Source organism: Pezoporus flaviventris, unplaced genomic scaffold, assembly GCF_033815535.1.
Source record: "Pezoporus flaviventris isolate CSIRO_AGI_PZ_B2104156 unplaced genomic scaffold, CSIRO_AGI_Pfla_v1 ptg000045l, whole genome shotgun sequence".
NCBI classification, from domain to species: domain Eukaryota; kingdom Metazoa; phylum Chordata; class Aves; order Psittaciformes; family Psittacidae; genus Pezoporus; species Pezoporus flaviventris.
The window spans coordinates 8,829,063-8,856,053 of NW_026892593.1; the positions used below are offsets into that span (position 1 = coordinate 8,829,063).

Genomic DNA, 26,991 nt, shown 5'->3' on the forward strand with positions numbered 1-26,991 from the left:
CGGAAGTGCACCACTGTCCCGCCCACCCGCTCGCTAAGATGGCTGCGTCTACAGCTGGGTCAGCTGCTCGGCGGCTTTTCCTGCCTTGGTCTGCTCGCCTTCTGCGAGCGGCCGGCTCGGGGCACCGGGTAGGCAGCGGAGCGGGGAAGGGGAGGTGGACTGCGGAGAGCCCAAGCGCCCCACTGTTTCCTAACGTTGGTGCTTAGGCAGCCGCAATAGGACGAGAGGGGATCGGAGGCCGGGAGGCGCGATGCACGCCGGGATTTGTAGTCGCGGCGGCGGGGAAGGGGGTGGTGCTGGTGGCGGCCTGCGCGGTGCATAGTGGGAGTTGTAGCCTCCGGCCGAGGTGAAGGTGGCGGCCGCTCCTCGGCCGGACACAGGGCCCTTGGTGCCGCAGGCCCCAGGGTTTGCTGCTCGCTCCCCCGGGCCGCTGTTATTCCATATCGACCCCCGTGGCGCTGAGGCATAGGAGACTGGCTCGGCGTCTGGGGGGAAGGAACAGTGCGGCGCTGGAACTGGGGCGCGATGCCTTCGAGAGGGGCAGCGGCAGGCTCTGTCCCCGGCGCGGCGCTTGTCCTGCTCACCCCAGAGCAGTCTAGAGACAGTTTCCATTCTCCTTCTCTGCTGTTGGTAGATGGAGGCTGCCTGCAGGACTCGATCCTAGAGCTCTCCCAGTCTGTCAGTTTTCCTCATTCTCCCAGTTTGAAGCCTAAACTCTTCCTTCTGTAAACAGAAGAAGGAGATTTTGTGTTCAGACAAAGATTTTTCCTTCCCTGTAATGCAGTATGACAGTGAAAATGATCCCTTGCGACAGCCCAGGGTGGGAGCTGTTCTATGGAAGAGGCCTGGGGGTGCAGGAGGCCAACAGTGTGTCCGGCAGCTGCCTGGGCTGAAGCAGCAGGAACGCAACCAGCTGATCAAATAAAGTGACTAGATTGTCCTTGCCAGGCAGTTAGTGTATGGCAGATGGTTTTCAGCTCCTCAGCATAAGGACATTAGTGGACTGGACTGTGTTCAGCAGAGATGGTTGCAGGCTGTAGCATGTACCCTATGAGGAGAAGCTGGCATGTCTAGAGAAGTCACAGCTTCAGTTGGACCTACCAGCAGCCTGACAGAACCCATCAGGAGATTGTCAGGAAGACAAAAACAGGCTTTTTACAGTGGGCTGTGACGGCAGAATGAGAGGCAAGGGGCATAAGTTGCAACAGGAGAGGAAAAACTGGATGTATGAAAACTCTGTTTTCCTGTGAGGCAGTCAGACAGTGGAGCAGGCTGCCCAGGGAGACTGTAGTTTCTCACCATCCTGGGAGACTTTCAACACCCAGCTGCAAAAAGCCCGGAGCAAACTGGTGTGCCCCCCCCCAAGCTGATCCTGCTTGGAGCAGGAGGCTGGACTCGAGACCTCCTGAGGTGAGGTCCTTTCAAGCTTGAATTGAAGTTAAAAACTTCAAACTTGAAACTCAGAATTGAATAATCCTAAAAGACTCTGGCCTGTTGGTATTCCATCATCAGAGCAAGATTCGGATTTTGTACTTTCACCTTAGGGCAGTCACATGGTGAAGGAACTATTTGTTTATTTGCTGTAATAGTGTTCTTGGAGTAGCTGATTGCTCGAATTTGGGATACATGTTTAAATTTCTTGATGTTGAAAAAGTGCAGTAAACCTTTTTTTAACCTCCATGTTTTCTACCCCATTCTGATTTAATGTACTTTAACTGCTAGGTGATTGTATAAAAGCTGGCACTTTCAATATCTGTCCCTGTTCTGAACAGTGGGTGACTGGTTTGCAGTCCTGGACATAGGCCCTTTGGTCTATATCTCCCTTAACTTTAGAAAGCAGGTATCCAAAAGAATTCCAGATATTGAAGGATCCGTTCAAGGCCCTGCAGGCTCTTGCTGGTGGCACTGGGAAACAAGCGTGGCTTATGTTGGTGGCTGATGATAGTAACATGTGTTTCTGTCAGATCATTTAATTGAAGGGAAGCAGATGCAGTATGCTGCATTTTAGTTATCTTCATGTTTTTCTTCCAAGTCACATTAATGCATCCCTGATGTGAAGTTAGGATGTAACTTAACAATCTGAGTGTGACTGATGCTTTTTGCTTACAGTGTGTGCATGTTGGAACAGGCAGGCTCAGAGCTTCCAAGGCAGCGACAGAAGTAATCTTAAATGTTCCTGAAACCAGAGTGAGTCCTCTGGAAAATGGCATGCAAGTAGCTTCTGAAGACTCTGGACTCTCAACATGCACAGTAGGTAACTTGTAAAGGTTGTGGTTTTTTTGTAACAGTTAATGTGTGTTCATTTCCTTGTGTAACTAAATTGCATTATTTCAGTGTTTGCAGTAATTGTTCTTAAAACTTAAGCTAGGAAGTATAAGTCTTAAGGCTTTTGTAAATGATTTGTGATTAGATTTTTTTCGTGAGGATCAAGATCTTACTTGTCTTGAAAACCTGCTTTGTTTAAGGAAAAAGCAGTTTAAAAATAGGTCTTGAAAATCTAAGTGTAGTTCATGAACAAAACCAGCAAAGCTGCATTGTTGGCTGGTAAAATGACATTTGTTTTCTTTTTCTTTCCCCCAATGAGGTTGGACTTTGGATTGATGCTGGAAGCAGGTATGAAAACGAGAAGAACAATGGAACTGCTCACTTCCTTGAGCATATGGCTTTCAAGGTAAGTATTAGTATTGATCATGGATTTTTAAATTATTTCCTTAAAGATCAATGTGAAGAACTTTGTCAGAATTGTATAAATACAGTTTCCAAGTCAAGATGAAGGGGGGGGAGGAAAAAGGACAACTTAGACTTCAGTTTCTATTAGAATATGAAGCTAAAGTCCTAGTTCTGTGTAGCTAATACACAGCTATAAGTTAGTAACACAGGTCAATTTAACTCACTTTTAACTTCTTGTAATAGTCTTAGCATACATAGAGTCCCGCCTTTTGCCAACTTTTTATTTTCATTTGGGGGAATAGTAAGATTTGTATTTGCTTTTCAATCTTAGAGAGATTAGTGTGCCAGTTTTCTTTCTGGAAGACTTTTTCTTTCTCCTGACCTTGACTTTCCCAGACAAGAAGTAATGGTGCATAGGTAAATTAAAGGGTCTAGTTTGATTTTCTTACTGTTTTGTTTCAGGGAACAAAAAAGAGGTCTCAGTTAGACCTTGAACTAGAGATTGAGAACATGGGAGCTCATCTGAACGCATATACATCCAGGGAACAAACTGTCTATTATGCAAAGGCTTTCTCAAAAGACTTACCAAGAGGTAACTGCTTTTATTCATCAGAAAAGTAACAACAAACCACTTCTCCAGTTCCTGATGAGATGACACAGAGTGATGCTTTTGCAGTGTAACAGTCCTTTCCTTCCTGGGTGATGAGTCCTGTCTTGCACCTCACAGGAGAGTGAGAATGCAGGTTTGGAAAGGGAAAGTCAATACTTGAAATATTTTTGTCTTTAGGTTCCCAGAAGAAAATACCTTTTGGACTTGTCCCTCAGAGCAAGCCCTATGCGGATCTTATTAGTGAATCTCAGGCCACTTGGTTGTTGGGGTGGGTTTTACTTTCGGAACCAGAGTTTTCTGGTAGTCTGAAAATATACTTTGCATTCCCATCTCTATTTTCAATTAGCTGTGGAAATCCTTGCTGACATAATTCAGAACAGTACCCTGGGAGAAGCAGAGATTGAGCGTGAGCGAGGAGTTATACTTCGAGAGATGCAAGAGGTTGAAACCAATTTGCAAGAAGTTGTCTTTGATTACCTGCATGCTACAGCCTATCAGAAGACAGCCCTAGGACGGACAATTTTAGGACCCACTGAAAACATCAAGTATGTTCAGATTTGTGGCTGTCTTTCATTGTGTGTTGACTTTCATATATTGAAAAGAATCATCTGAAAATACAGGGAACAGTGTCAATTTTCATGTTTATACTGGGAGGTAGCTGAAGTTGCACTGGATATTAACTGTAAGAAGAATTCCTTTGTTGCCTTAATTCCCCATTATGCAGGTAGCAAGGGTATGTGTCTACTACATGTCTTCATTATTTGCTGTATTTTTCTCCTGTTTGTTAAAAATGCATCTGACACAAAATTGGAAATGCTCCTCTTCCCCGTCAGTCAGATGTTATTTACATTACTGTAAACACCGCTGTGTCTGCCCTGCTCTTCCACCATTGCTTATAGCAGCGCAGACCAGGAGACCACTAAATGTGCTGTTTGGTGTGAGGTCATTAGTGGGTCCTGTCTCTACCTGCCTGAAGTGTAGTTCTCATTTCTTCTCAGGAAGCTAGAAGAGCTTTGAAAGGCAAAATATATCAAGTTCCTATTTCCTTTTTAGGAACTCCACCTTTATTTTAGCTTTCTGTCTCTCTGCTCTGTGCATTGGCAGAACTTATAATTATTTTTGTACTGTATTCTACACTTTTATCTTTTTGTACTCTTAATAAACTTTACCGACACAGTAGTGATGTTTTCTTGACTGTTTCTAGGTCCATAAACCGTAATGACTTGGTGGAGTACATAACAACACATTACAAAGGACCCAGAATGGTTCTGGCTGCTGCTGGAGGTTAGTGTGAGATATTCACCCTGGGTCATGTGAAACTGTGTTTAAAACCATGGTCTTTAAGTTTCTGGGAACAACATGATGAATTTCTGCATTGTTCAGTATGTCTTGGAAGTTCATTGTTAGCCTTGTGTGTTTTGTGCCTTCATACCCTTTGAACTTTCTTTCCCTTTTCCCCTCAGTAATATTCCAGAAACCTTCTTAAACCAGCCACTAGAAGTGAATGGAGGCCAAAGTCATTCTTCTATGTGGGCAGTAAAAGAGGGGCTTAGAAGTGGTTCATTGTGAAAAGAGGAGTTACAAGGAAAGCTGAGAGAGCAAGAGAGAAATAGCATCAAGGCTTGAAACTGGGAGCAAACAGCTTGTGTAATGTTAATAGTGTAGTGTTTAACAGGAGGCTATTGAGGAGAATTAAGGAGGGTGTTGATGATGATCCTACTCTGTGTAACAGGGAGTTGTGAGGAATCTGAAAGTGGGGCATTACTGTGGGAGAAAATAAATTACTGCTTGGTTGAGTTTATAAGCTGCCTGCACAGCAATTAACTGTTTACAAAGTAACACTACAAAGTATGTGAAATGTCTTTGCTCAGGGGTCTCTCATGATGAGCTACTTGATTTAGCAAAGTGCCATTTTGGTAACTTGCCATCTGCTCCAGAAGGAGGACTGCCACCCCTGCCACCTTGTCACTTCACAGGTAGTGAGGTAAGCTGTCAGATGGCTTTTTGAGCTGGTCCTTATATCCTCTGTGAGCACAACTGACATATGCTGTCTGCTGAGGAAAGCTTCTCCGCCACAGGTAAGGCGGATTAAAAGGTTTCTTGCCCCCAGTGACAGCAGTAAAGTATCCCCTTGCCTGTGGTGTTGGAGCATTTCCACTTGTTAAGAATCACAAATTTAAAGGTTATAGCAGAGAACTGGAGCATCTGTGTTCTGTTCCCAGCTCTATTTGGAATCATCAGCTTTCATTGCTGCTGTTAGTTGTAAAGTGGTTTGTAATGCCCTCTTCATGTATATGGCATTAGGTTTGCTATTGGCAAAGTGCTCTGAAACTGCCACAGGGAAGACTAGTTAAGGCCGATGTGGAATGAAAGCTTCATAAGCTTTAGTTTTTTGTTCTCTTTGTGCATGATTTGTAATCCAGGTGTAATCGAAATGCCTGTCTCCTGATACTGAACTTCCCACATACATTGCCATGTACAAATTGCACTACAGCTACTTTGGTGTATTCCTACAGATCCGTATACGAGATGATAAGATGCCCTTGGCGCACATGGCGATAGCTGTTGAAGCAGCTGGCTGGTCCCACCCAGATACAATCCCACTAATGGTAGCAAATACTCTGATAGGTAACTGGGATCGTTCCTTTGGAGGAGGCGTGGTGAGTGAATGTGCAAGCACCGTCCTGCTCCTAACAGGGTTGGTGGGCTGGTGAGATCCTCTGACTTGGGAACTGCCACATTCAAACCTGTCAGATGGCATTACTATCTTATGGCTGTTTCTGAAGGCCCTTTTTTGGAATGAAGGAGGGGGAGCCAGTCATGAGACTGAGAAAATTTGTTGCCCAAGATCTAGGAAAATCTTAGGAAGTGGCTCTAAACCACCAAAATAGAGGCGACTTGAGGTCTGCCAATCCTTAGGTAAAGTGGGATGTTTCATATCTGCATGTCATTGGAATCAGAGGGTACCATTAACTGTCCCTCTCAAACCTAAGTAGCTTTATGATTTCTTGCTTAAATCTGGGGTGTTACTTGGTAATGTGAAGGAAAGGAACTGTTGAGATGAAGAGCTAGTAATAAGCCTCATAGCTTCTGCTGCAGCCTGTGACATTACTGCATGTTCTGTCATCATTGAAAGGAAAACAGGAGACTATGGAGGTGACTCCATGGAGGAGGACTATGGAAGCTTTCAGAAAACTTCACAAAATAATCTCTTTTTCTTTTGCCTCAGCAGAATTTATCCAGTAAACTTGCTCAGATTGCCTGCCATGGTAATCTGTGTCACAGTTTCCAGTCCTTCAACACCTGCTACACTGACACTGGGCTGTGGGGACTGTATATGGTCTGTGAGCCATCCACTATACAGGACATGGTGCACTTTGTTCAGAGAGAATGGTAAGCTAACAACTGCTTCTCTGAAGAGCTTGTTTTCAGGGGAGGAGTACAATTCTTTAAAAATAGCAATCCTTTAAAGAGAATATGTTTGTTTCTCTGCTGAGGCTTGCCTGGAAAAACAAATGCATCAGACTCTAAACACTGGCACCTAGTGCAGAGTTCCAGCAGCCAGTTTCTGGCACCCTCACTTAAGAGTGCATAGCTTAAGGTTTATGTTTGGTTTTCTTTTTCTGCTCTGGAGGAATAAATAGTAACTAGTTAGTGTAGTAGCATTCCTTGTAGAAGAAAATATGGCAGTGATTGATTTTTGACTTTGCAAGTGACAGGAGTTAGGGAACTGTTTCAAACCTTTTAGAATACAACCAAGTCAGTACACAGTGCCCATGAACTGTGTTTGACAACTGGAAGAGTAAATATTCATGAATAAGACTAATGCACATGCAATTACCTACACACACGATTAGTCCTACCCATTTTGTAGATGCCATGCCAGGCAATGGTGTTACACAGAGCTCTAGTGAGAGAAATCAGGTAAGGCAGGTGAGCTGTTACGTATAGAATTTTCACACCTGGGATTCTAGAAAATATTAATTCATCTAGAACTTAAATCTATGTAGAAAAGATGTCTGTAGATTCAACTGTAACACTTGAACTGCAGATGTGATTAGAAACTCACATATGTTGTTTAAGAGCAGGTTTAAAGTGGTGATGTTGAAATGAAACTTGAAAATGAGGAGTTTCTGTAACCATGCAGATCACTTTTTGTAGGCCATTATTCTGCGAGATCTCTGTAAATTGTGGAGATAAATGGCATCACTTTAGCTGTCAGTTTCCTGCAGCTTAGCACTGGGGAAGATCTGAACCACTCCTGTGACAAGAGTGTGTTAAAGTATCTACTTTATGTATGTAAAGTATCTACATAGCATCTCTATATCCTGATAGAATGTTCCAGCTGCAGTGTGGCAAATCATTGTCTCACCAAGAGCCAGGAAGTAATGGATTGCCTTCTGGGCTAAGTACTTCTAATTGTTTGGCTCCTACTGTCTTAGCAACAGCTATTCTCAAGCAAGTATGGACTACACTTGGTTCATGAAATACAGCTCTGCTAGGGAAAAACTTGGTCTTGGGTACATTGGTTTGCTTCCAAAAAATGCAACTGTTACACTGCTGCTTTGCATCCTAGGGCTTGCTTCCATACCATACCTGTCTAGAGGAAAGTGCCTGGTAGGTGTACAAATGTACATGCACCACTTTATCACAGGCAATGTGTGCTACAGGTTACTGTTATTTAGTGCCTTTGGATTTAAACTATTTTTCAGGATGAGACTTTGCACAAATGTTACAGAAAATGAAGTTGCTCGAGCAAAAAATCTTCTGAAGACAAATATGCTGCTACAGCTTGATGGTGAGACCTCTTAAAAGAGCTTTTTGTCCTTACTGGAGTTGTACGCTGATAACTGAAGCATATTTTCCCCTATTTTAGGGTCCACACCAATCTGTGAAGACATTGGAAGACAAATGCTGTGTTACAAGCGCCGAATCCCAATTCCAGAACTTGAGGCAAGAATTGAAGTAAGTGGCACTCATGTTGCAACTTTTAAAGCAGGCTGCTGAGAAATTCAGTTGCTGCAGGAACTAACAATACAGAAGTTTGACTGTTTCTAACTGAGTCAGTGTTCAGCTATTTTTTTGTTGCCTGTCCCCCGGATTATACACAATTAAGATCAGAAACTGTTTTAGATGGGACGGGTAACAAAAGATGTCTCTTTACCCCTTGTAGGCTATTGATGCCCAGACTATTAGAGAAGTCTGCACAAAGTACATCTATGAAAAGCATCCTGCAGTTGCTGCCATGGGTATGTGTTTCCCTACCTTCCCATACCCCCTCCACCCCAATCACTATCAGTTTAGCATGTGTCATGTCCAACTTTCTTTAACTTCTAGGTCCAATTGAGCAACTTCCAGAGTATAACAAAATCTGCAGTGGCATGCACTGGCTTCAGGAGTAGTGGAAAACAAGAACTTTCAGTGTGTTTGAGCTTAACCCCCCCCCAAAAAAAAACCCAACTACACCCCTGTTTAAAGCTTCTGAGTTGAAGAAACGCATTTGAGAAGATTAAATCTGAAGAACGAGCCAGTCCTGTGTATCTGTGTAATTAAGGAAGGGATGAAAACATGTACAGTATTTGCATTTTTATTATAAAACAAAGATTGTCAGTAAGAGTCATTTCTTGACTTTAGTAGCATTCATTACTTGTTCTTGAGCAGCTTTCTTTGCCTTGACCATTTCAACGAGTTCCTGAAGTTTTGGGGAGAAGAAGAAAAGAAGAGTTCCTTATCTACACGTGGAATTTGTTACCACCACTGTTGTTTGAATGCTACATATATTCAGGTTGAAGCATTCTGGTTCTCAGTATACTGAGGAGTCCAGGCAGTTTAATACCTTAAAGCAATTTCTCTTAGAAACAAATTAATGAAAGGTCAATGCTCATCTATGTCTGTAGCAGGAACTCTGCTTACAAGAGGCTGGGGATCTGGCACCTACAGGAGCTTGCTGTCCCGTTGTAAGACAGACAGATTTTGTGAGGCAGACTTTCCTTCCCAGCTTCCAGAGCCTCTGTTTTCACTGAGGAAAACTTAGTCCTTGCTGTGCTTTTGGGGTCTGAGTTACCAAAAAACCCCCAAAACCCCATTTCCTCACAAGGCTCCATCTTCTGCCAGTCTGTTATTGTCAGATACTCCCTCTGGTAGGGAAGGCAGTAGGGTAGGGAACCCTAGAAACCTAAAGCATTCTAACAAAACCTGGGCTAATTACATTCCTAGAGGGAGGTGGGGTACCTTACCTTATATCGCTTCATGCAGTCTTTTTTTGACCGGCCTGGAACAGCTGCTGCTATTTTCTCCCATCTTTCAGGAGTATTTACTGGGTAAGTCTTCAATGCTTGTTCTAAAAGCTTTTGTTCTTCTGTAGTCCAAGGGGATGAATCTAAAGGTGATCCTGTTTTAAATGCAAAAATGACAATGAGAAATACGTAAGGAGACTATGAGGTACGCCTAAGAACAACTAGTCTTACTGAAGTGCTGCTGAGTTAAAAACCTGAAAGAACATAAAACACCAAACCACTAAAAATCCCAACCCTGAAACTGAATGAACAAGTAGCCCTTAGGATCTTTAAACAAAGCATGGAGAAGTTATGGTAACATCTTTCATTGTCATCTGGGTGTTAACTTGCTGTAGCTGCCCTGTGAAGCTATAGTGATAGAGCAGCAGTGTAGCTTTTCCTTTTGTGTTTCAGTAGTCAGGAAACATAGCCTTCTGCAAGTGTATGGAAAAGCTGATGGGAGGCATTTGGGGTTTAACAGGAGACCAAAGCTGTATGACAGTCCTGTATCTCGAGTGCATCCCCTCAGGCCTACTTTTACCTGGAAAAGCAGCACTCTCTGAGGAACAGATGATCTCAGCATCAGACTTGACCTGTTGCTTCACCAGGAAGCATTTCAGACTGGTACTCTTTAGTTAACTGTGACTTGTCCTGTGTGTACCAGCAACCCTCAAATCCAATTACAGAGCCTGGATCACTTGCTACATATGTCTGTTTATAAGCAAGTCTTAAGCTCTGGATTACATTCTAAGAGGCACAGGGGAGACAACTCTGGAAGAAGGGCTCCTCTTTCACCTTTACCTTCAAATCGTTCTGAGGGGGCAGCACTGTCCATCTGAGGCACCACACCATGTTCTTTCTTAAATTTGTCAAATGCTTTCTTGTTGATATCATCTTTTTGATGAGGGTCTATGAGCAACAGACATTGAGAACAGTGATCATTGCAATGAAGTTAAAACCATGTGTAATGATAAAAACATTGTCTAGCAGATTATTAGTTTACAATAACCACATCATCAAATACCCCCAATTCCTACTTCCTTTAAAATGATGGTAAATAGAGTGGTAGATTAAAAAATAACCTTTCACGGTCAAATAAACTGCGCAAAGTGTCAGGCTTTCCAGCCCCTATCCTGTTCAGGTGAATACTTCCTCCATGTAAACTTAAGCCTGAACCTGCTACTTCAATGAGATCAAGAGGGATTATTCTCTCAAATAAGGGCTGTGGCACAAAACTTGCATATTACCCAGAGCACAAGCATGTTGGAGATGTAGGAACACTCAAAAGTCCAGGTCCTCCTTGTGTAGGGATGTAGTTTGGAACATTTAGAAAACAGGGGTTTTTCTTCTATAGTGGGATGTTTTGGTTTTCCTTGAGAACTTATTCCAGAGCTGTCTAGGCTCCATTTACCACATTAATGCAGGTGTCTTAATTCTGGTGCTGGATCCCACTCATCTTTTTAAAGTACCTCTCTAGCTTCCTCAGTTCCATTTATTCTAGATGCCTTCCTTTGTAGGGAGCTTTCCCACAGGCCCATTTGCCTCTCTCTGAGTGCAGAAGAGCCTTGGCAATGCGTGTGGCCTACACTTCTGTACATCAAGTTTAAGAGAATTCCTGAGTCAGTCATGACATTAAGCTAAAAATGCTGAATCACATACATGCTCTGCTGTTCTTTTGGGAATATAGAGAGGATTTTCTCATAACAGAAACAGTGCAGTTCAAAGCTAAGCTGTACAGAAGCATGCAGGCCATCTTGTTACAGAAATAAGGTTATATAGATACCAAGCTTTTGGAGGCTCTTGGCTTTATTGATGACATCTTTTGCTGTTCGTTTCATTCCAGTAGTAGAGTGCAAGTTCATGTAATTGGCAATAACTTCCCACCTAAAGCAAGAACAGAAAGGGTCAACCAGCATATCACGTAATAGCTTATCTTCATACAAGCTACAGTCAAACTCCTGTACATACTTAAATTGACTCCTAAGTTTAATCATACTTAAATACCTATAAACTCTAATGGTAATTATTCTGGAAAGCTTTCACTCACTAAATGCAGATGTTACCTTTAAGAATTCAGTCAGCTTGGGGGAATGTTATAGCTTCTGATACAGAAAAAGTGTGGGTAGAATGCTCAGCTGTTGATTTCCAGAATTCCCTTAACACCTCTGACATTAAATACGGCAGGCTGCACTGAAAGGGCTGAGAAGTTACTAGCTCTGTGTCCACCACCCCTCAGCAGAATACCTAAACATCAGATAAAAGGCCTTCAACAGAAGAGAGCTGGAACAGCCTTAGCCCCACAATTATTCCTAGTGCATTCTTAGGAAATGGAAGAGAATATTTACACCTGATCTTACAGGAGGATCATAGAATAGTTAGGGTTGGAAAGGACTTTAAGATCATCAAGTTCCAACCCCCTGCTGTGGGCAGGGACACCTCACACTAAACCATGTCACACAAGGCTCTGTCCAGCCCAGCCTTAAACACTGCCAGGGATGGAGCATTCACAACCTCCCTGGGCAACCCATTCCAGTGCCTCACCACCCTTACAGTAAAGAATTTCCTCCTTATATCCAATCTAAACTTTCCGTGTTTAAGTTTTAACCCGTTACCCCTTGTCCTATTACTACAGTCTCTAATGAAGAGTCCCTCCCCAGTATCATCATAGGCCCCCTATCATATCTAGGCAAGTGTTTTCACTGAGTACTCAATTGCTGAGCTACAGTGCAAAACCAGGTACTGGTATCACCTCCACAAAGATTATGACAGCTTCTTTCTTTTTCTAAAAGTAAGCATCCAAATCTTGTAATGGAGGCTTCAAATCCTTGAATCCTAAGTGGAAGAAGGCATTCCATTCCTGGGAAAGAATGGGATTTAAGGCATGCTCCTGTTCTTGATGCTTACTAGTGAACTGATTGCCAGTGTTGCTTTCCATGTGTCCCAGCCTTTTCCTTTTACCCTGGCTCTCCCTTGGAGACAGCTGTCACATTTAACTTGTATCTCTGGCTGTTTTCCTCTGACTCTGTAGAGGAGAAACCAGCCTCACATTCATTGTGGAACTACTGGAAGTAACTTACTTGTATTACTACCTTCACGATCGTCACTGCTTCTGTTTTGTTCTCTGCTTTACTGACTGGAGTATATCCTATAGTAAGCCCTGTATAAACATACACCTTGGCACAATCTTACTGATGGACTGAGGCACAAGTTTGGGGAGAGACAAGATACAAGGCTGAGGTAATGCCAGTAACATGTAGAGCATGGTACTAAGAGAAAACAAACCACAGGCTGCTCAACAGTCAAGAGAAAGGAAGAAGTTTAGGGAATCCTTATACTGACATCATACTTAGGATGGTCTGAGAACAAGTTGTATTATACTTGTTACTTAATGTAAATGGTTAGTAGGACTTTCAACACCAAATCTGAGAAGTACCTTGAATTAGTCCCTGCTGGGAAGAGGTTCACAGCTTTAATTAACAACTGTAAATCATCTTCTGGCCAATTTTTGCTTCCCCCTCCACCACCAGTGGTTGACTTTTCTGAACTCTTTGTTGCTTGGCGCATCCGAGCTTCTGCCTCTTCTTTCTCTCGCCTTATTTGTTCATTTATTTCTTCTATCTGAAGAATTGTAAACAAGCACAATTTATTTATTTACTGTTACATTTTACAGTGATAAAAACCCCTCTGGAATTGTTTTGAGTCTTGAATTTTGCTTAGTTTCTGTTGTGTACATTGCACACAAGAAAAAAGAGCAGCTTCTCTGCTCCAGTATTATTTCCATACATCCCATGCATAAATTTGGCCATCCCAGATTAGGAGCTACAGCAGGAATCCATCACAGGTTCACTAGGGAATTACATGAAAACTCTCAGGATTAAGGCAGAACTTCTGAACCTAGCATGAATTTACAGGCTAACACCTGACTTAAAGGGACAGATCCACAACAGTATTAAGAACCTAAAGCAACTAGTGAGGGCAGTTCAACATCCTGGTTGAATATACCAATTCCCAAATCTTCCAACCTGACTGCTGCCTAAGCCTGGTTATGCCAGAAATTCTCAGTTACTATGGCTGTGCTAAGTTAGCATTAACTGCAACAACTCGATTTTAGTAACTAAGTGCTTACTCAGGGTTACATGTCTACATGTACTTTGTTAGGAAGCAATTCAGCAGAACTTATGTTATCCATTGCACATCTCTGTGAACTGAAATCACATCCTGAGACTGTGGGTGATGTATCTTTAATGTATCTGCTTCCGAGTATGCCCAGTACAGCCTTGGCAATACTAAAAACCCATGCACTTATGCCTGTGGCAGGATGCTCAAGACAGGTTTCTTGCTCTCTCTTAATAAAATCTTCCTGGCAAAAGGAAAGTTGCATTAATAAGAATTATCTGTCAGGTAAAAGTAGAACAGTTTTAACAGAGAGACTGAAAGGTGACCCATGTTTGGAACACTCCCCTGGAGACTGAGAATCGGATTCAGTCCCCTGAATTCAGTTGTCTGATAAGTACACCTGACCCTGGGATGGGGACAGATCATCTTCCCACCAGGAAAGAAAGTTCACAGGTGTGAATCCAAAGCAGATGAGAGAAAGCATCTTATTCTTTGTGCAGGATGTAGGTTCAGTCTTATTAGTCTATATGGCTTTTCCCTGATGGAAAATTTAAGCACATCCTTGCTGAGTTTTTAAATCTTGATTGCAAGTGCCTTGCTTTTCCCATATTTTAGTATCCCCCGACTTGTCCTTCCAGTGCCTACAGCCTGCAGCAGTCCTTTTGTGAATCTAAAATCCCCAGGTCACGGATACCAGACTAAGACTTTTCTTGAGTAACAGAATAGGTTAAGACTGCCCTCCTTCCCCTCTAGGTAACTGCTACCCATTGCTGGTAAAATTAAGTTCCCACACTGTTCCTGTACATTGTACAAATGGTAGCTTTTGTGTCTTTTACTGATTGAAAATGTGTATTTTTCCCCTCAGCTGGCCGTGGTTATTTCACCAGCCATGAACTATGTAGCGCTATGTAAAATGGCACAGAGATCAAGTCTGCCTGGAGACCATTAAACTCAGGTCTTGGTGTTTAACAGGCAGGATGCCATGCAGCCACGTTGTGTCTCACTTCATTCAGTCACGTAGATGTCCCAAATGGAATTACTCTGTTATTTTGATTTGACACTCAGCATAATTACCTGTTTTACTACAGCCGCCTTTCCTCCTTCCCTTGTTGTGGATGTAAGTGCTTCATTCAAGCATTGCAGACTAAAAATAAATTATTAAGTTACAACGGATAGCTAGGAGAAAGATGGGTATCAAAATGAGCAGGAATCAGCAGCAGGGAGACTCACCTTGCTAGCTCAAGACGATCACAAAGCTTTTCCACCTCCTCCATCATTTTAACACAATCTGCCTCATTATCAGAAAAGTAATTCCAGTTCTGGAAGCAGAAATACATGTTCTACAAAGTTCTTGAACTTGATTGTCCCATTCCTTCAGACAAAAGCTTAACACACAGCATTCTTCAGCCACTGCTGTGTTTGGACCTATTTGGTCAGCTTCACTCATATGATAAGTACGTGTTTTAATATTTTGATTTTTAATAAACCCACTTTCCATACCCATCTCCAGCCATAAGTACAAGCATGTGATAGGGTTTGATCTAAGCAAATACAATAATTTCATTAATGTAACCTGTATTTCACTATAATATGTTTAAATACCTTGCATGTTGTTCTCAGTTTTTGCCTTTCTTTCTTGATAGCTTTTTTCTGTATCTCTTTTTCCTTTTTTGCTACTAATGCCTGTTGCCTAAATTCTTCTTCCTCCTTTTCTTTTGCTAACCGTGCAGCTTCTAATTCTGCTTGTCTTTGCTGCAAAAGGCAAAAAACAAAGAAACCTCAACAAAGTCACAATGTTATAGGGTCATTCAGTCATTCAATATGAAAATGTGCTGTTTCTGGGGTATGTTCAGGTTTTGTTGTTTTTTTTTTTTTTTATGTGTGTTTTAGCATCCATTATTTAATGTTTGGTTTTCAAGACTTTTGAGGGAGGTGGTGAAACATGTACCAATTGGCATTAATTCAAATACTCACTTTGAGGACCCCTGGTTGAAAAATCCTGACTTCCTTTACAATGAAGATATAAAGCTGTGTAAAATTTCCTATGCCTGTTCCAAGAGTACAAGCTGGGAACACTGCAGTGTTCCAACATTTCTGCTGCATCATTATTAACATAATTATCTTGCAGTGCTCCAGTATTGTTTTTTAAGACACTTTTTTAGCACCTTACAGTTCCCTTTCATTCCTGGTACTGCTTTCAGAGTCATCTTTCCCAAACTGTTAATAATCAAGTATCATAGAATGGTTTGGATTAGCAAGGACCTTAAAGCTCATCCAGTTCTAACCCCACTGCCATGGGCAGGGACACCTTCCACTAGACCAGGATGTTCAAGGCTCTGTCCAGCCTGGCCTTGAACACTGCCAGGGATGGGGCAGCCACAGCTTCTCTTGGCAACCTCTGCCAGTGCCTCAGCACCCTCACAGGGAAGAATTTCTTCCTTATTCCAAATCTAAATCTACGCTCTTTCAGTTATGTTACCTCAGTGTTTCATACCAACCAAGCATTCACAGACCGTATGCACAAAGCAAGCTGCTGTATCCATTTTATGGAAAAGGAAAGCAAGCCATGGAACTTAATGACTGCTTCTAAACCAGAGGAAGTGTATGCAACAACAGAAGCCAATTTTAGCAGTTTATTTTTGTTTCAGATCTGTGCTGCTTGTTTTCATCTCATTCTCAAAAGGCTGTCAGTCTTGCACTGCCTGTTGCACAGGGATCACAGACAACACATCTTTAAACCCCAATATCATTTTAACAGTAGCCTTCTGACACATCTAGAAGCTGATGTAGATCAGGTGTGAATGAATCAGTTTTTTTCAACCCAAATAAACCATTTAACTTACTTTTTCTTTTGCCTCCTGTTCTTTTCGTTTTGCTTCTACCTTTGCTTTCTTCTCTGCTTCTTTCTTTGCCTTTTCTTCCTCCTTAAATTTCTTTATCCTGGGATCACAGCTGTATGCATTGTCTGGCAGAAGAAAAGACGCATCACGTACAAAAGAAAACCAGGAGATTTGCACTGTTAGTTCACAAATCTCTCTTTAAAAACCCAGCAGTTTATATGCTCACCAACAAGTGTCCTAATTCTGTTCATTTCTTCTTTTTTTCTCAGTGCTCTGGCAGCTCTGTTTTGCTTTTCAATCCACCTCCTTTCATCTCGACTAAAAAACGAAAGCAGAATTAGTTCAGTGCTAATACCCTACAGTGTCACTCTGCTAGATATACATCAACAAACCTTTTAGAGTTTCCCCACACAGATGCTCTTCTCTGAATACTTCAGAAAATGAAGTTCCAGACCCCAAGCTCATATCAAAAGCCAGTAAGTGTTTACAGCATTCCATAAACCTGACAAAACAAGCTGCTTATCCGTCATCACAGGGAATGAGATCATGGACTTTCACGCAATCCACTTGTTGACCAAACATTAAACCCAGGCAAAACAACTGAAATGCTGGCATACACTTTAATTAAAGGGCAGCAATATAATCAGTGTCAATTATTTCCATTTTACAGAACATAGGTCATGCCAAGTAAACCCATCTGCACAGAAAGAACACCTTCTATGAAGTACTGTAACACCCCAGTAAAACCATGTCCCGTTCACTCCAGTAAAACACAACTCAGGTTAAACAGATTAACACTTGGGTGGCTACATCTGAAAGTATTTGTCAGCGCTGTCAAAGAAGAGACAAATTTCTAGCAGGGGTCTATATCCTCATCCACACAACCAAATGCATAACAATGTACCTCAGAACAAAGAGAACAATCCCCATAACACAGCAGAAGACTACTACAATGTTTAAGACACAAACATCACCTTTGGCAAGAAGGGCTAACAAGAATCATGGCCATCTGAACAGAAGCTGAAACATAGTTCTAAGTACAGCAGAGTATGTACCACTTGTCTAAACACTTTTAAAAAGGACAGTAAGGACTGTAATAAGCACAAAAAGGAGCTGTGCAAATAATTCAAGACCCTTCCAATGAGAAGCCTTGAGATCAATCTGTATAATTTACCAAAAATACAAGTTACGTGGAACTGGTTACAGTGCCTTCACAGAATCTTCACAGGAGAGAGTACACTGGATTCAGAGAGGCATAAGAGCAGAGGAACAAGTGCCTAGTGACAGCCTAAATATGGCTGTTTCTAGCCACAAAGCAAGCTAACCACTGCATGTAACTACAAAACTGATTCCTGTTCAAACTTGGAAGCAGAGGTTCATACAATGCAAGCTATGGTTATACAAGGATGACTAAGTGAAAGGTTGTGTCCCGTGAAATCCTTGTTAAGACTGAACGATCTGCTGCTCTAACTTGAACATTCTGTGTTTATAACTGTAGGAAGGATAAAAATAGAATGTATTTTCCAACAGCTACATGGGCTAAGTAATTCAACAACTATCACTACATCAACAAATTCAGGATTCAGTTAACATTGAGGCATCAGAACTAATCGCTCTAAATTCTAGAAAGTATCACTTGTCTTAGCACAGCTTAATAAATAGTTGGAGAGAAATGATGCATGCTTACTCATCCATTCTGTTCTGACTTGTGTTTGCAACTTGCTGTGACTGCAAGTCTAAACTTAGCCAAACACACATTTCAAAGCACCTCAGAACCACCTCTGTAATGCACACAAGAACTACCTCAGTTGCACAAGTAAGACAAAGAGAAGCCCACAGTCAGTCCAGTTAAAAATCCATGACTGACTACTGAACTAGGAGACTGGAATTCTTAGTCGGCTACCTTTCCTCCTATGACTTCTCTGATAGGAAGTTGGAAAATCTTGCTGTATCAATCTCACTTTCCCATCAAATTTCTTTTTATTTACATACCATTCTGCTTTTTCTTTTTCCTCTTCATCTAAATAGGAAAACTCTCTCCAGGAATCAAAATTATACCTAAAGTAAATTAGAAGAGAAAATAAAAAGTGAAGAAAGAAAAAAACAAAACTATTAATCTACCTTTTTTACCATTAGGTTTTTGCAGGCAATTATACTGTTATTTATAATACATAATTTACAATTACACTGTATGTACAAGTACACTGTGTGTACGGTATGTACACGGTGATTCCACTGTGTTAAGTCAAAATGTAAGACGCTATTGAAAGTAATGATTCACATCTGTCAGCACTGTAAAACAGACTGCATTTTAGGATGGGATCAGTCTCATCCAATTCTAAATGCCTACAGTGCAGTTGTCTAAGTTCCCATTATAGGCAGTGGAGATGCAGTGCAGTCTGTAGAGCTCAGAAATTAATCTTTATATAAGCGTCTGTATTAAACAGGTAAGTCAAGCCATAAACTCTACTGGTTTTATTGGACTAGGCAGACCTCCTTAACTAGGGGAACTTAAATGCCTAGTAGATACCTCCACTAAAAACACAAGTTAGGCGAGATGAAATCCTCTGCTAAGCTGTGGGTCAACGTGGTTCACAGCCGTTGTGGTCAGAGAACCATCAGAAGCTCCTGCTGTAACTGTGAATTCACAACGTGGATGTATTAGCCCAGAGAAAAGACAGCTCAGTTTGTGGAAGGCACCAACAGCTGTGGAGTAATTTCGTATCATTACTAGGTCAGAACAGATCCTGCCAAGAACCTACATGTGAAAGGGGCTGCAAGCCCATAACATCACAGATCTTGAATGCTGTGAATAGAGTAATGGCTAACTTACCAAAATGAATAGAATGCATCTACCTCTTCAAATGAAGAGTTCATGTCCCCCAATTTAGGAACATTTTTCTTGTTTGACCACCTGAAAATAAATGGATATTTTCAAGAAATAATATATATAACCTGACTTCATAATACGGCATATGTTAAGTATGGAATCAAAACGCCAAATCAGAGGCTCCCTCCACCAACACAGGGCCTTTTTTGTGGATCTCCCCCAGAACAGCAAAATCCTCCTGACTGAGTTTGGTGGGCCTACAAGGAGACCTGATGGAGCACAAGCTGTCCTATAGGCATCAGTTCTCCACGCACATTCTCCCGGTAGAGGAGCTTAAAGAACGTGGCCAATTGTGCTCTGTGAATAACTTGGCTCTGTAGTAGGCTACAGGAAGTTTTCCATGCATTCTAACGGAGCACAAGGGAATAAAGCATGCTCTGCCTCCATTCCACTTTTTCCCTACAAAAAGTGAAATCTTCCACAGACTCTGGAATTTGTTATTCCATGACATAGCATCCATTTCCAAGCAGAGAAGGGAAAAACCCATCTGCCAACCACAGACCCAGGTCTGAATCTCTGGAATACTTGATAGAAGATTCAATAATGATAATAATCAGAATGTGTTGTAAAGTGTCTCACACAATAAACCATTTTTTCCCCCATACAGGTAAAAGGCAAACTTCTATTGCAACAGCCTTAATACAAAGTTAATGGGCAAGCAGGAATCAAATGCAGAAAGAAAAAAAGTCACATTAAGAGAGAGCCACCAAATACTGACAGTTACATTTATCTTCTCTTTTAAATTGGGAACATAACTACTGTCTTCTGTTAATGTCTCACACTCGTAAGAAAATAAGGAATTGTTAGTCAGTAGCATACACACAGTTGGTGTTGCAAATAATTTTAAGATGAAACAATGTGTGGTACAAAAAGCAGAGTAAGTTCTATGGAGCTGAGAACAGCCTTTGTTTTTAATCTTATTGGTCAAACGTGACACCACCAGCATAACAGCTCAGATTACTTTAAAATTAAATAATAGAGAATGCACTATTTTACTTGTATCCCCTTTCTAGCAAATTAATGCATCTCCCAGCATCCCTTAAAATCACACCTGCTAGGAACACAATGACAGAAGAGTCTGCAAATGCCGGTCCTCCAGCAACAGCAGAGGCAGTCTGACAGAGCTTACCGGGCGTTTCTCTCAAAAACTGGTGAAAAAACTTCAAAGAAGTTTTCTTTTGCTTCACTTTTGGAAGGTACAGAGTTATCAAAAGTAGGGTCTATGCTGTTAAATGCTCGTCGTTTCACAGGATCAGATAATATTTCGTAAGCTGAAAAAAAGTTAAATGGCATAAAATGTGAGACTGAGGCGAGTGCTCCCCACCACGTGGGATTGTTACAGAAAAGGCTGTAAATGATTAAAAAGATGCTCTCAGATCTGTGTTTGATCTCTCATTCTGTACAGCTCGGTATTCAATTATTTTAGTGACACTAAAAAGCACTGCTGTCAATTCTTGGTAAACTAAGCAGGAGGAAAATGTTTATGAAACACAACACATTTAACCACTAAGATGTACAAAGCATATATTTAGAACAGTTTTGTGGCAGTAAATTTGGTTCAGGCACTGGGAGTGTGGGCATGACATCTTAGGCTTTTATCCTACACCAGATCCTTGCAGCTGAATTGACAAAACATTACCAAGACAGGCACAGAGTAACAGCAGTCCTTGAGTTAATATGACACGGGAACTGGCAAGAATAGGAGCCCATTCATTAGAACTTTTCCAGCTCATGATAACGTTGTACTGAGACTTGGAAAGAGAATAATTCACCACACAGCTACTAGCCAGAACATGCACACACTCCCAGTTCTCCTGTTCTTAAAGTTGGGGAGCATCACATTACTGAATCTTGCATCCTGGCAATCACACACATTGTAGCTTCAGTAACCTCTTGTTTTTTCTCCAGGATGTGTGGAGTTACTTTGTCAGTTCTACAATGCCAACTGTTTTTTTCAGTAAATTGAAAAATCAAAGGAATTAAATTAATTTTGTGATCATTCATGGGCTTCCCAGGCTGCATCCCTGGATAAAGAACACTGCAGCTGGAAGGTGGCATCTAGAAGCTGATAAGCCAAAGGAAATGTTGGTGCTCTGGGGTTGTGTAAATGGATCTTGCTGCACATGTCACTGCAAAGGAAGGAATGCAAAGGACTACAAATGAGCTGCTGCCCACCAGCCTTAGCTTCCCTTCTGGGAAGGGACTTCTCTCTGTTAATACTCTGAATGACCCCAATTATCTTCTACATTGCAAGCTAGGAGATTCAGTAACCCCCATACCATGTTCCTGATGCAAGAAATTCTGTGTGCATCCATTGGCTCCTCTTCCACTTAAGAGATGTCCCTTCCACACAGATCCAAAACTGTATTCCCACATACAGTGCTGGAGGAACAGAATATCTCCCACTCATTCCTTTGTCACACCCAGCCCTGAATCCCACCTACATACTACTGCCTTTCAAGCTTCTTCATTCCACTGACTTGGTGCTATTTTGGGCACCCCTTCCCTGCTACAGCATTTCCTTCCTCCAAGGTGCTGCCTGGAAGTATTAACTCCTCTTCTGTGCCACTTTGTACTTTTTGCTTATCCTTAAACTTAGATCATAAGCAGTTAAGGAGAAACATTTTCCTCCTTACGTGTAGAACACAGAGTATATCCCTGAATTCAGGTGCAGGCTGTTCATTAGCTGCCAGTTTCTGACAGGACTGCAACTATGGACAAATAATTTCCTTTGGGAACTTCTTACATTTTGACATCTAAACCATCAATATCTTGTCTAACATATTATCTAACGTTTTAACTAGTATTGTAACAAGAAACTCACAAGAAGAAAGTTGAGAACACACAAATTCCAGGTTTTCCTCCAACATCAACCTTATTGAATCAAACAAAATATTGTTTAAAATAAACAAAAAAGCCAAACTCCAAAGCATTTCTATACATGTTCAGTCATACACCTAGAACACTCCCTGCGGTTTTGGAATCAGCCAGCAGTAGTGTTCTAGGTCACTACAGGTAGGAAGAGAAATGTTATTTGACTGAGTTCACTTGGTTATCTGTGGGCAAAAAAGAGCAGCTGAAGAAACAGATATCCTAGTCAAATCAACAGATGCTCTGTTGACAGAGTAAGTGCATTAGAATTCAGTTTTTCCAGTTGCTGTTGGTGGCTCAGGGGAATCTCTCCATAGCACAGCAGCTTATCCCAGGTAGTACCACCTCTAGTAGTTCACATTTCACGTGCTGCTACAAACATTCACGCTTTGTCACCAAGTGGCACAGTAGACAAACACCTGTCAGTTGCATCCCCATACTGTTCCTCCCCAGAGGAAAGTTATATTAATGTGATCTCTATTTATTATATTAAATAGATATGTCTATTTATTAACTGGTAAAAGAACTTCTCTGGATTTTTAATAGCTGACAATTTTTTAAAAGCCTAATAAAGCACTACAAATACATTTCAGATTATCAAGTAGATTGAGAGTGTATCTAATAAAAGAGATTAATTGCTTACCTTTAGTTATGCATGTAAAATAATCATTATCACCTTCTCCTATCTGTTCCCCTGCAGCTTTTCGTTTGTCGGGATGATGTTTCAACACCATGGATTTATCTATGAAATAGATGCATTACGTTTAGAAACACTTCATCATCACTAACAGTTTATTTCTCACAAACTACAAAGTAATAGAGGAAATCCAACTGACATTTCTCTAATTACTTTAAAAACCCAAAACAACCAAAGCCAAAAAACAAACCCCCAAAAACATAAGGATGAAACCAGATGAGTTAACAAATGTTCTTTCACAAAATCATAGAATTAATTTAACAAGATTGTCAGAATTTAAAATATTGCATCTTTGCTGGGATACAAAATAACCACAACTCAGGAACCTGTGCAATCATACTGAAAAAAAAAATAAAATGTAAGTTTAGTTATTTCTAATTAAAAGCAAAGTTGTTCAGATAAAATAAAAATTGTATTCTATCCCTTTACTCAAGTTCTGAGCACAGTCCAAGGTGAAACGTAGCAAGGGAACTACAGCCATGTGCCAGTGAAGACTGCTGCACTTAACGTGGACAACACACATGGGACTTTGTGGTCAAGTTCTCTCCTTAGGCCTAAATCCTAAGATATAACTAGCGCATACAAAGTATCTACTGAAGTTGCTACCAAGGTTGTCTTAGTGTTTAAAAAGTAAAACCAGATTTTAGACTGACTTCTTAGACAAAAGGTTTAGCCATATTGTCATACAACGTAAAACATACCTTGTTGGCTTGCTATAAAATACCAGAGAGAAGATATCATGCAAGTGGTTAGAGCAACCTGCCTTTTGAGAAACAAACCAGAATCCTTCTCAAAAACAGGAAAGTACAGTATGTACTGGTGAGCAAGACTCACATCTCTATACCCCCATGTAATAACACAGTGCTGTTAGGATCCCAAAAAGAGACATGCACCAGTTCTTGCTCGAAACGATTATCAAGACTGCTAATCATCACCAGAACAGGTGCTCTGTGCTCCACAGTGGTGCTGTTAAGCAACATGTACTTAAGGCAACATTATTTACATAACTGTAGAATGGTTTGGGTTGGAAAGGACCTTAAGATCATCAGGTTCCAACCCCCCTGCCATGGGCAGGGATGCCTCACACTAAACCATGTCGCCCAAGGCTCTGTCCAACCTGGCCTTGAACACTGCCAGGGATGGGGCAGCCACAGCTTCTCTGGGCAACCCATTCCAATGCCTCACCACTCTCACAGGGAAGAACTTCTTCCTATATCTAATCAGAACTTCCCCTGTTTTAAGTTTAAACCCATTCCCCCTGTCCTGTCACTACAGTCCCTAATGAAGAGTCCCTCCCCAGCAGGCCCCCTTCAGATACTGGAAGGCTGCTATGAGGTCTCCACGCAGCCTTCTCTTCTCCAGGCTGAACAGCCCCAACTTTCTCAGCCTGTCTTCACATGGGAGGTGCTCCAGCCCCCTGATCATCCTCATGGCTCTCCTCTGGACTTGCTCCAATTACACCATGTCCTTCTTATATTGTTCTTATTTTCTGTGCAAGTTGGTAATTCGCTGATTTCCACCAATTTTTGTTTGTGAGCACCTGTGGTTTCACTGGGACAGTTATTCTACTCACAAACCAACAGTTATACAGGCGGTTGTTTTCAAGATCAACTCATAAAAACCATCAGCATATTTCATAATACTGTTTCATAAAGGCTACTGAACAACCTTCAGAGTACTTTCAAATCTTCCTCCAATAGATACTTGCATCCTTCTTGCAAAGCCAACTCTTAGCCACATTGCTTTCTAGAGAGAAAGATTCTGAAGCTCAACATGTTGTTCCTTCACATGCAAGTACCACAAAATGCCCCCAGTCACCTGCATCCACTTCTGAAATATGAGATAGCCACTGTTATGGGGCTCCCAGGTACCAACCTACTGAAACACATAAGACAGGGCTAGCTGTAATTCTCTGCCTCTCCCTGAGCCTGACTGCAGACTTGGAAATACAGAAATACAGTTACAGTGTCAAGGCTGTTGATGAAAAAAGGGAAGAAAGCAGAGACATGAACTCAGTGAAAATGTTTCATTCCCTAGACTTAGAGCTGTGATGTGAATTTAGAAGGCTGGCAAGCAACAGAAATCAGAGAGACAGCATTTTTAGGCCTGTGAGGCAGTAAAAAGCCTGTTCATAACATATTATGCATTTTCACATGGAAAACAATTTTGTACATCTGAAAGAAAAGGTACTTACGTGCTGCTTTGATTTGTTTTTGAGTAGCCCTGTAGCGTATATTGCCTAGCCCGAGAACTGCATAATGGTCTTGATTCTGAGAGAAAGAAAGAACCAAACGAACCCTTAATAAATATGACCTAAAAAGCTACAACACACACAGACAACCAGTTCCTCCCGTCTTTTAACAGCAGGAAGCAGATTTCTTCTCTCAATAAATATTAGAAAAAGGCTGTAGGAACAATTAGTGTAAACACCATAATTACTGAATAACAAAACATGACTCAGTTAAGCCAGTACTGCAGAAATTCAAGTCGTTTAATCTAAATTGTATTAAGGCATTGAGTCTGAGAAAGTTCAATTACTGGAAAATTGAATTGCTGTCTTTAAAGAGTGCTGACATAACTCCAGACTAGGGGAGGCTGTAACAGGGAGAAGAGACACTTACACTGCTCACAGGCAGTGAAATGAAAAGCAACAGCTCAAGACTAAGATCTTCTGATGCGCGCTTGAGCTTACCCTCATCGATCAGTTACGTGCAGGAAATACAAACATTAAGGAACACAGACTTGTGGGGTGGGAGAGGGGAGGAAGATGATCGTTAACAGCTGGGAATGGCAGATAACTGATAGGAGTTTTGCAGCAAAAATCATTAACACTAATATGCATCAACTCAATACCTTCCAGTCCTTTGGATCAAGGGTTTTTAACATAGGAAACTCTTCAAGCTGCAATTCTTCATCCCCTGATTCTTCAGAAAGTTCCTTCTCATCTTCTAGCTCCTGGAAAGAGGCAGAAACATTTATGTTTCTCCTCTTAATAAACGCTTCAAACCATCTTCCCACTGGTTCCACTTGACAGAGTACTGATGCTATAAGCAAAAAACATAAAAGCAACTTCACCTTCTGCGGTTTACTTTTTAATCTTTATCAAATTAAACCCCACCAAAGCCCATAAAAGCACTGAATCACACGAAGCCACAGAATGGCACATCTTCTACTTCCCTCGCACACACCAGTGTTGTAAAGGCTGCAAGCACCGGAACGCGGTCCCTATCAGGCGGTACCTTCCAAGCACTTCACCGTGCTCTCAAATCTTGAAGGTGCTTTCTTAAAGGAACGCACACGTTAAATGTTATTTAGTCTCTTCCTTGCTCTAGTAACAGAGACGATAACCGCGACAGCAGCACCAGGTTTGGACTGATCTCCGCGTTCCCGCTCCCCCGGCACAGGCCCCTCCCTCTGGCAGCGAAGGCAGACTTGTTGCTCACACACCGAGTCGGATTGAGCACCGAGCCACAGCAACAAGGACACAGTTGAAGTGAAATAAACAGGAAAGTTCCTCAGAAGCAGGAGATTTTCCGCCCCTGGCCTTGGGCAGCGGCTCCAGGGGCGGGCTTCCCTCTGAACACGCACTCGTTCGAGCGGGAGGCGTCCCGGTCCCGATAACCGCAACCCTGCACCCCGGCGGGACGGGCGGCAACGGGACACCCCGGCACCGCCGCCTGGTCCCCTACTGTCGTGCCGCATCCGCCGGCCGCGGCACCAGTTACAGCCCCGCGCCCGGGCCGCTCCGGCCTCCCCGGTACCTACCGGCCGACAGCGCCCGGGTGACGGCCGTGACCTGCCCCTCCTGCGCTCCCCGCAGCATGGCGGCGACGGCGGCCGAGCGGCCGCAGCGAGCCTCGGGCCTGGGCCTGGGCGCGGGACGCGGCGAGCCTCGCCTCGCCGGTTGCCAGGAGCCGGCGCATGGAGGCGCCCGGAGAGCGCTTCCGGGGCGGCGGCGGCGTACGGCGGGGTAAGCGGCCCGGCCCGCTCCCCTTTCCCTCCTGCCTCCTCCCTGCCCGCTC

At 42.2% G+C, this 26,991-nt stretch overlaps 2 protein-coding genes across 5 annotated transcripts; one reads left to right on the top strand and one right to left on the bottom strand.

The window, feature by feature from the left end:
• On the top strand, positions 1-8,900 carry PMPCB (peptidase, mitochondrial processing subunit beta). 2 transcript variants are annotated; one of them, XM_061467360.1, is made up of 13 exons: positions 1-128; positions 2,110-2,250; positions 2,585-2,671; positions 3,133-3,262; positions 3,627-3,825; positions 4,485-4,564; positions 5,152-5,264; positions 5,797-5,940; positions 6,510-6,673; positions 7,993-8,078; positions 8,157-8,245; positions 8,454-8,529; positions 8,618-8,900. In XM_061467360.1, exons 1-13 carry the CDS (start codon positions 39-41, stop codon positions 8,680-8,682), a joined length of 1,464 nt encoding a protein of 487 aa, XP_061323344.1. In that variant the 5' UTR covers positions 1-38; the 3' UTR covers positions 8,683-8,900. The 2 variants fall into 2 exon arrangements, with proteins under 2 accessions (XP_061323344.1, XP_061323345.1); XM_061467361.1 differs by having other exon boundaries at positions 6,513-6,673.
• On the bottom strand, positions 8,852-26,917 carry DNAJC2 (DnaJ heat shock protein family (Hsp40) member C2). Of its 3 annotated transcripts, none has more exons than XM_061467356.1 (17): positions 26,735-26,917; positions 25,823-26,013; positions 25,164-25,239; positions 22,916-23,014; positions 20,531-20,672; positions 19,345-19,425; positions 18,504-18,569; positions 16,738-16,829; positions 16,515-16,636; positions 15,274-15,423; positions 14,902-14,990; positions 14,746-14,815; positions 12,989-13,173; positions 11,339-11,439; positions 10,357-10,464; positions 9,517-9,671; positions 8,852-8,972 (listed from the first exon to the last, which is right to left on the bottom strand). In XM_061467356.1, exons 1-17 carry the CDS (start codon positions 26,790-26,792, stop codon positions 8,898-8,900), a joined length of 1,860 nt encoding a protein of 619 aa, XP_061323340.1. In that variant the 5' UTR covers positions 26,793-26,917; the 3' UTR covers positions 8,852-8,897. The 3 variants fall into 3 exon arrangements, with proteins under 3 accessions (XP_061323340.1, XP_061323342.1, XP_061323341.1); XM_061467358.1 differs by having other exon boundaries at positions 25,823-25,924; positions 26,735-26,874; XM_061467357.1 differs by lacking the exon at positions 26,735-26,917 and adding an exon at positions 26,267-26,285.
• Positions 26,918-26,991: the final 74 nt, after the last annotated feature.

What these genes read in the sequence shown, in the direction of transcription:
- PMPCB (XM_061467360.1), top strand. Translation starts at nt 39, where the DNA reads ATGGCTGCGTCTACAGCTGGGTCAGCTGCTCGGCGGCTTTTCCTGCCT. An exon ending in CACTTTGTTCAGAGAGAATG is followed by an intron (nt 6,674 to 7,992) that starts GTAAGCTAACAA and finishes ACTATTTTTCAG; the next exon opens with GATGAGACTTTGCACAAATG. An exon ending in TATGCTGCTACAGCTTGATG is followed by an intron (nt 8,079 to 8,156) that starts GTGAGACCTCTT and finishes CCCCTATTTTAG; the next exon opens with GGTCCACACCAATCTGTGAA.
- DNAJC2 (XM_061467356.1), bottom strand. Translation starts at nt 26,792, where the DNA reads ATGCTGCGGGGAGCGCAGGAGGGGCAGGTCACGGCCGTCACCCGGGCG. An exon ending in GTTTTTGAGAGAAACGCCCG is followed by an intron (nt 19,426 to 20,530) that starts GTAAGCTCTGTC and finishes ATTTATTTTCAG; the next exon opens with GTGGTCAAACAAGAAAAATG. An exon ending in CCCCTCAGAACGATTTGAAG is followed by an intron (nt 9,672 to 10,356) that starts GTAAAGGTGAAA and finishes CATTTAAAACAG; the next exon opens with GATCACCTTTAGATTCATCC.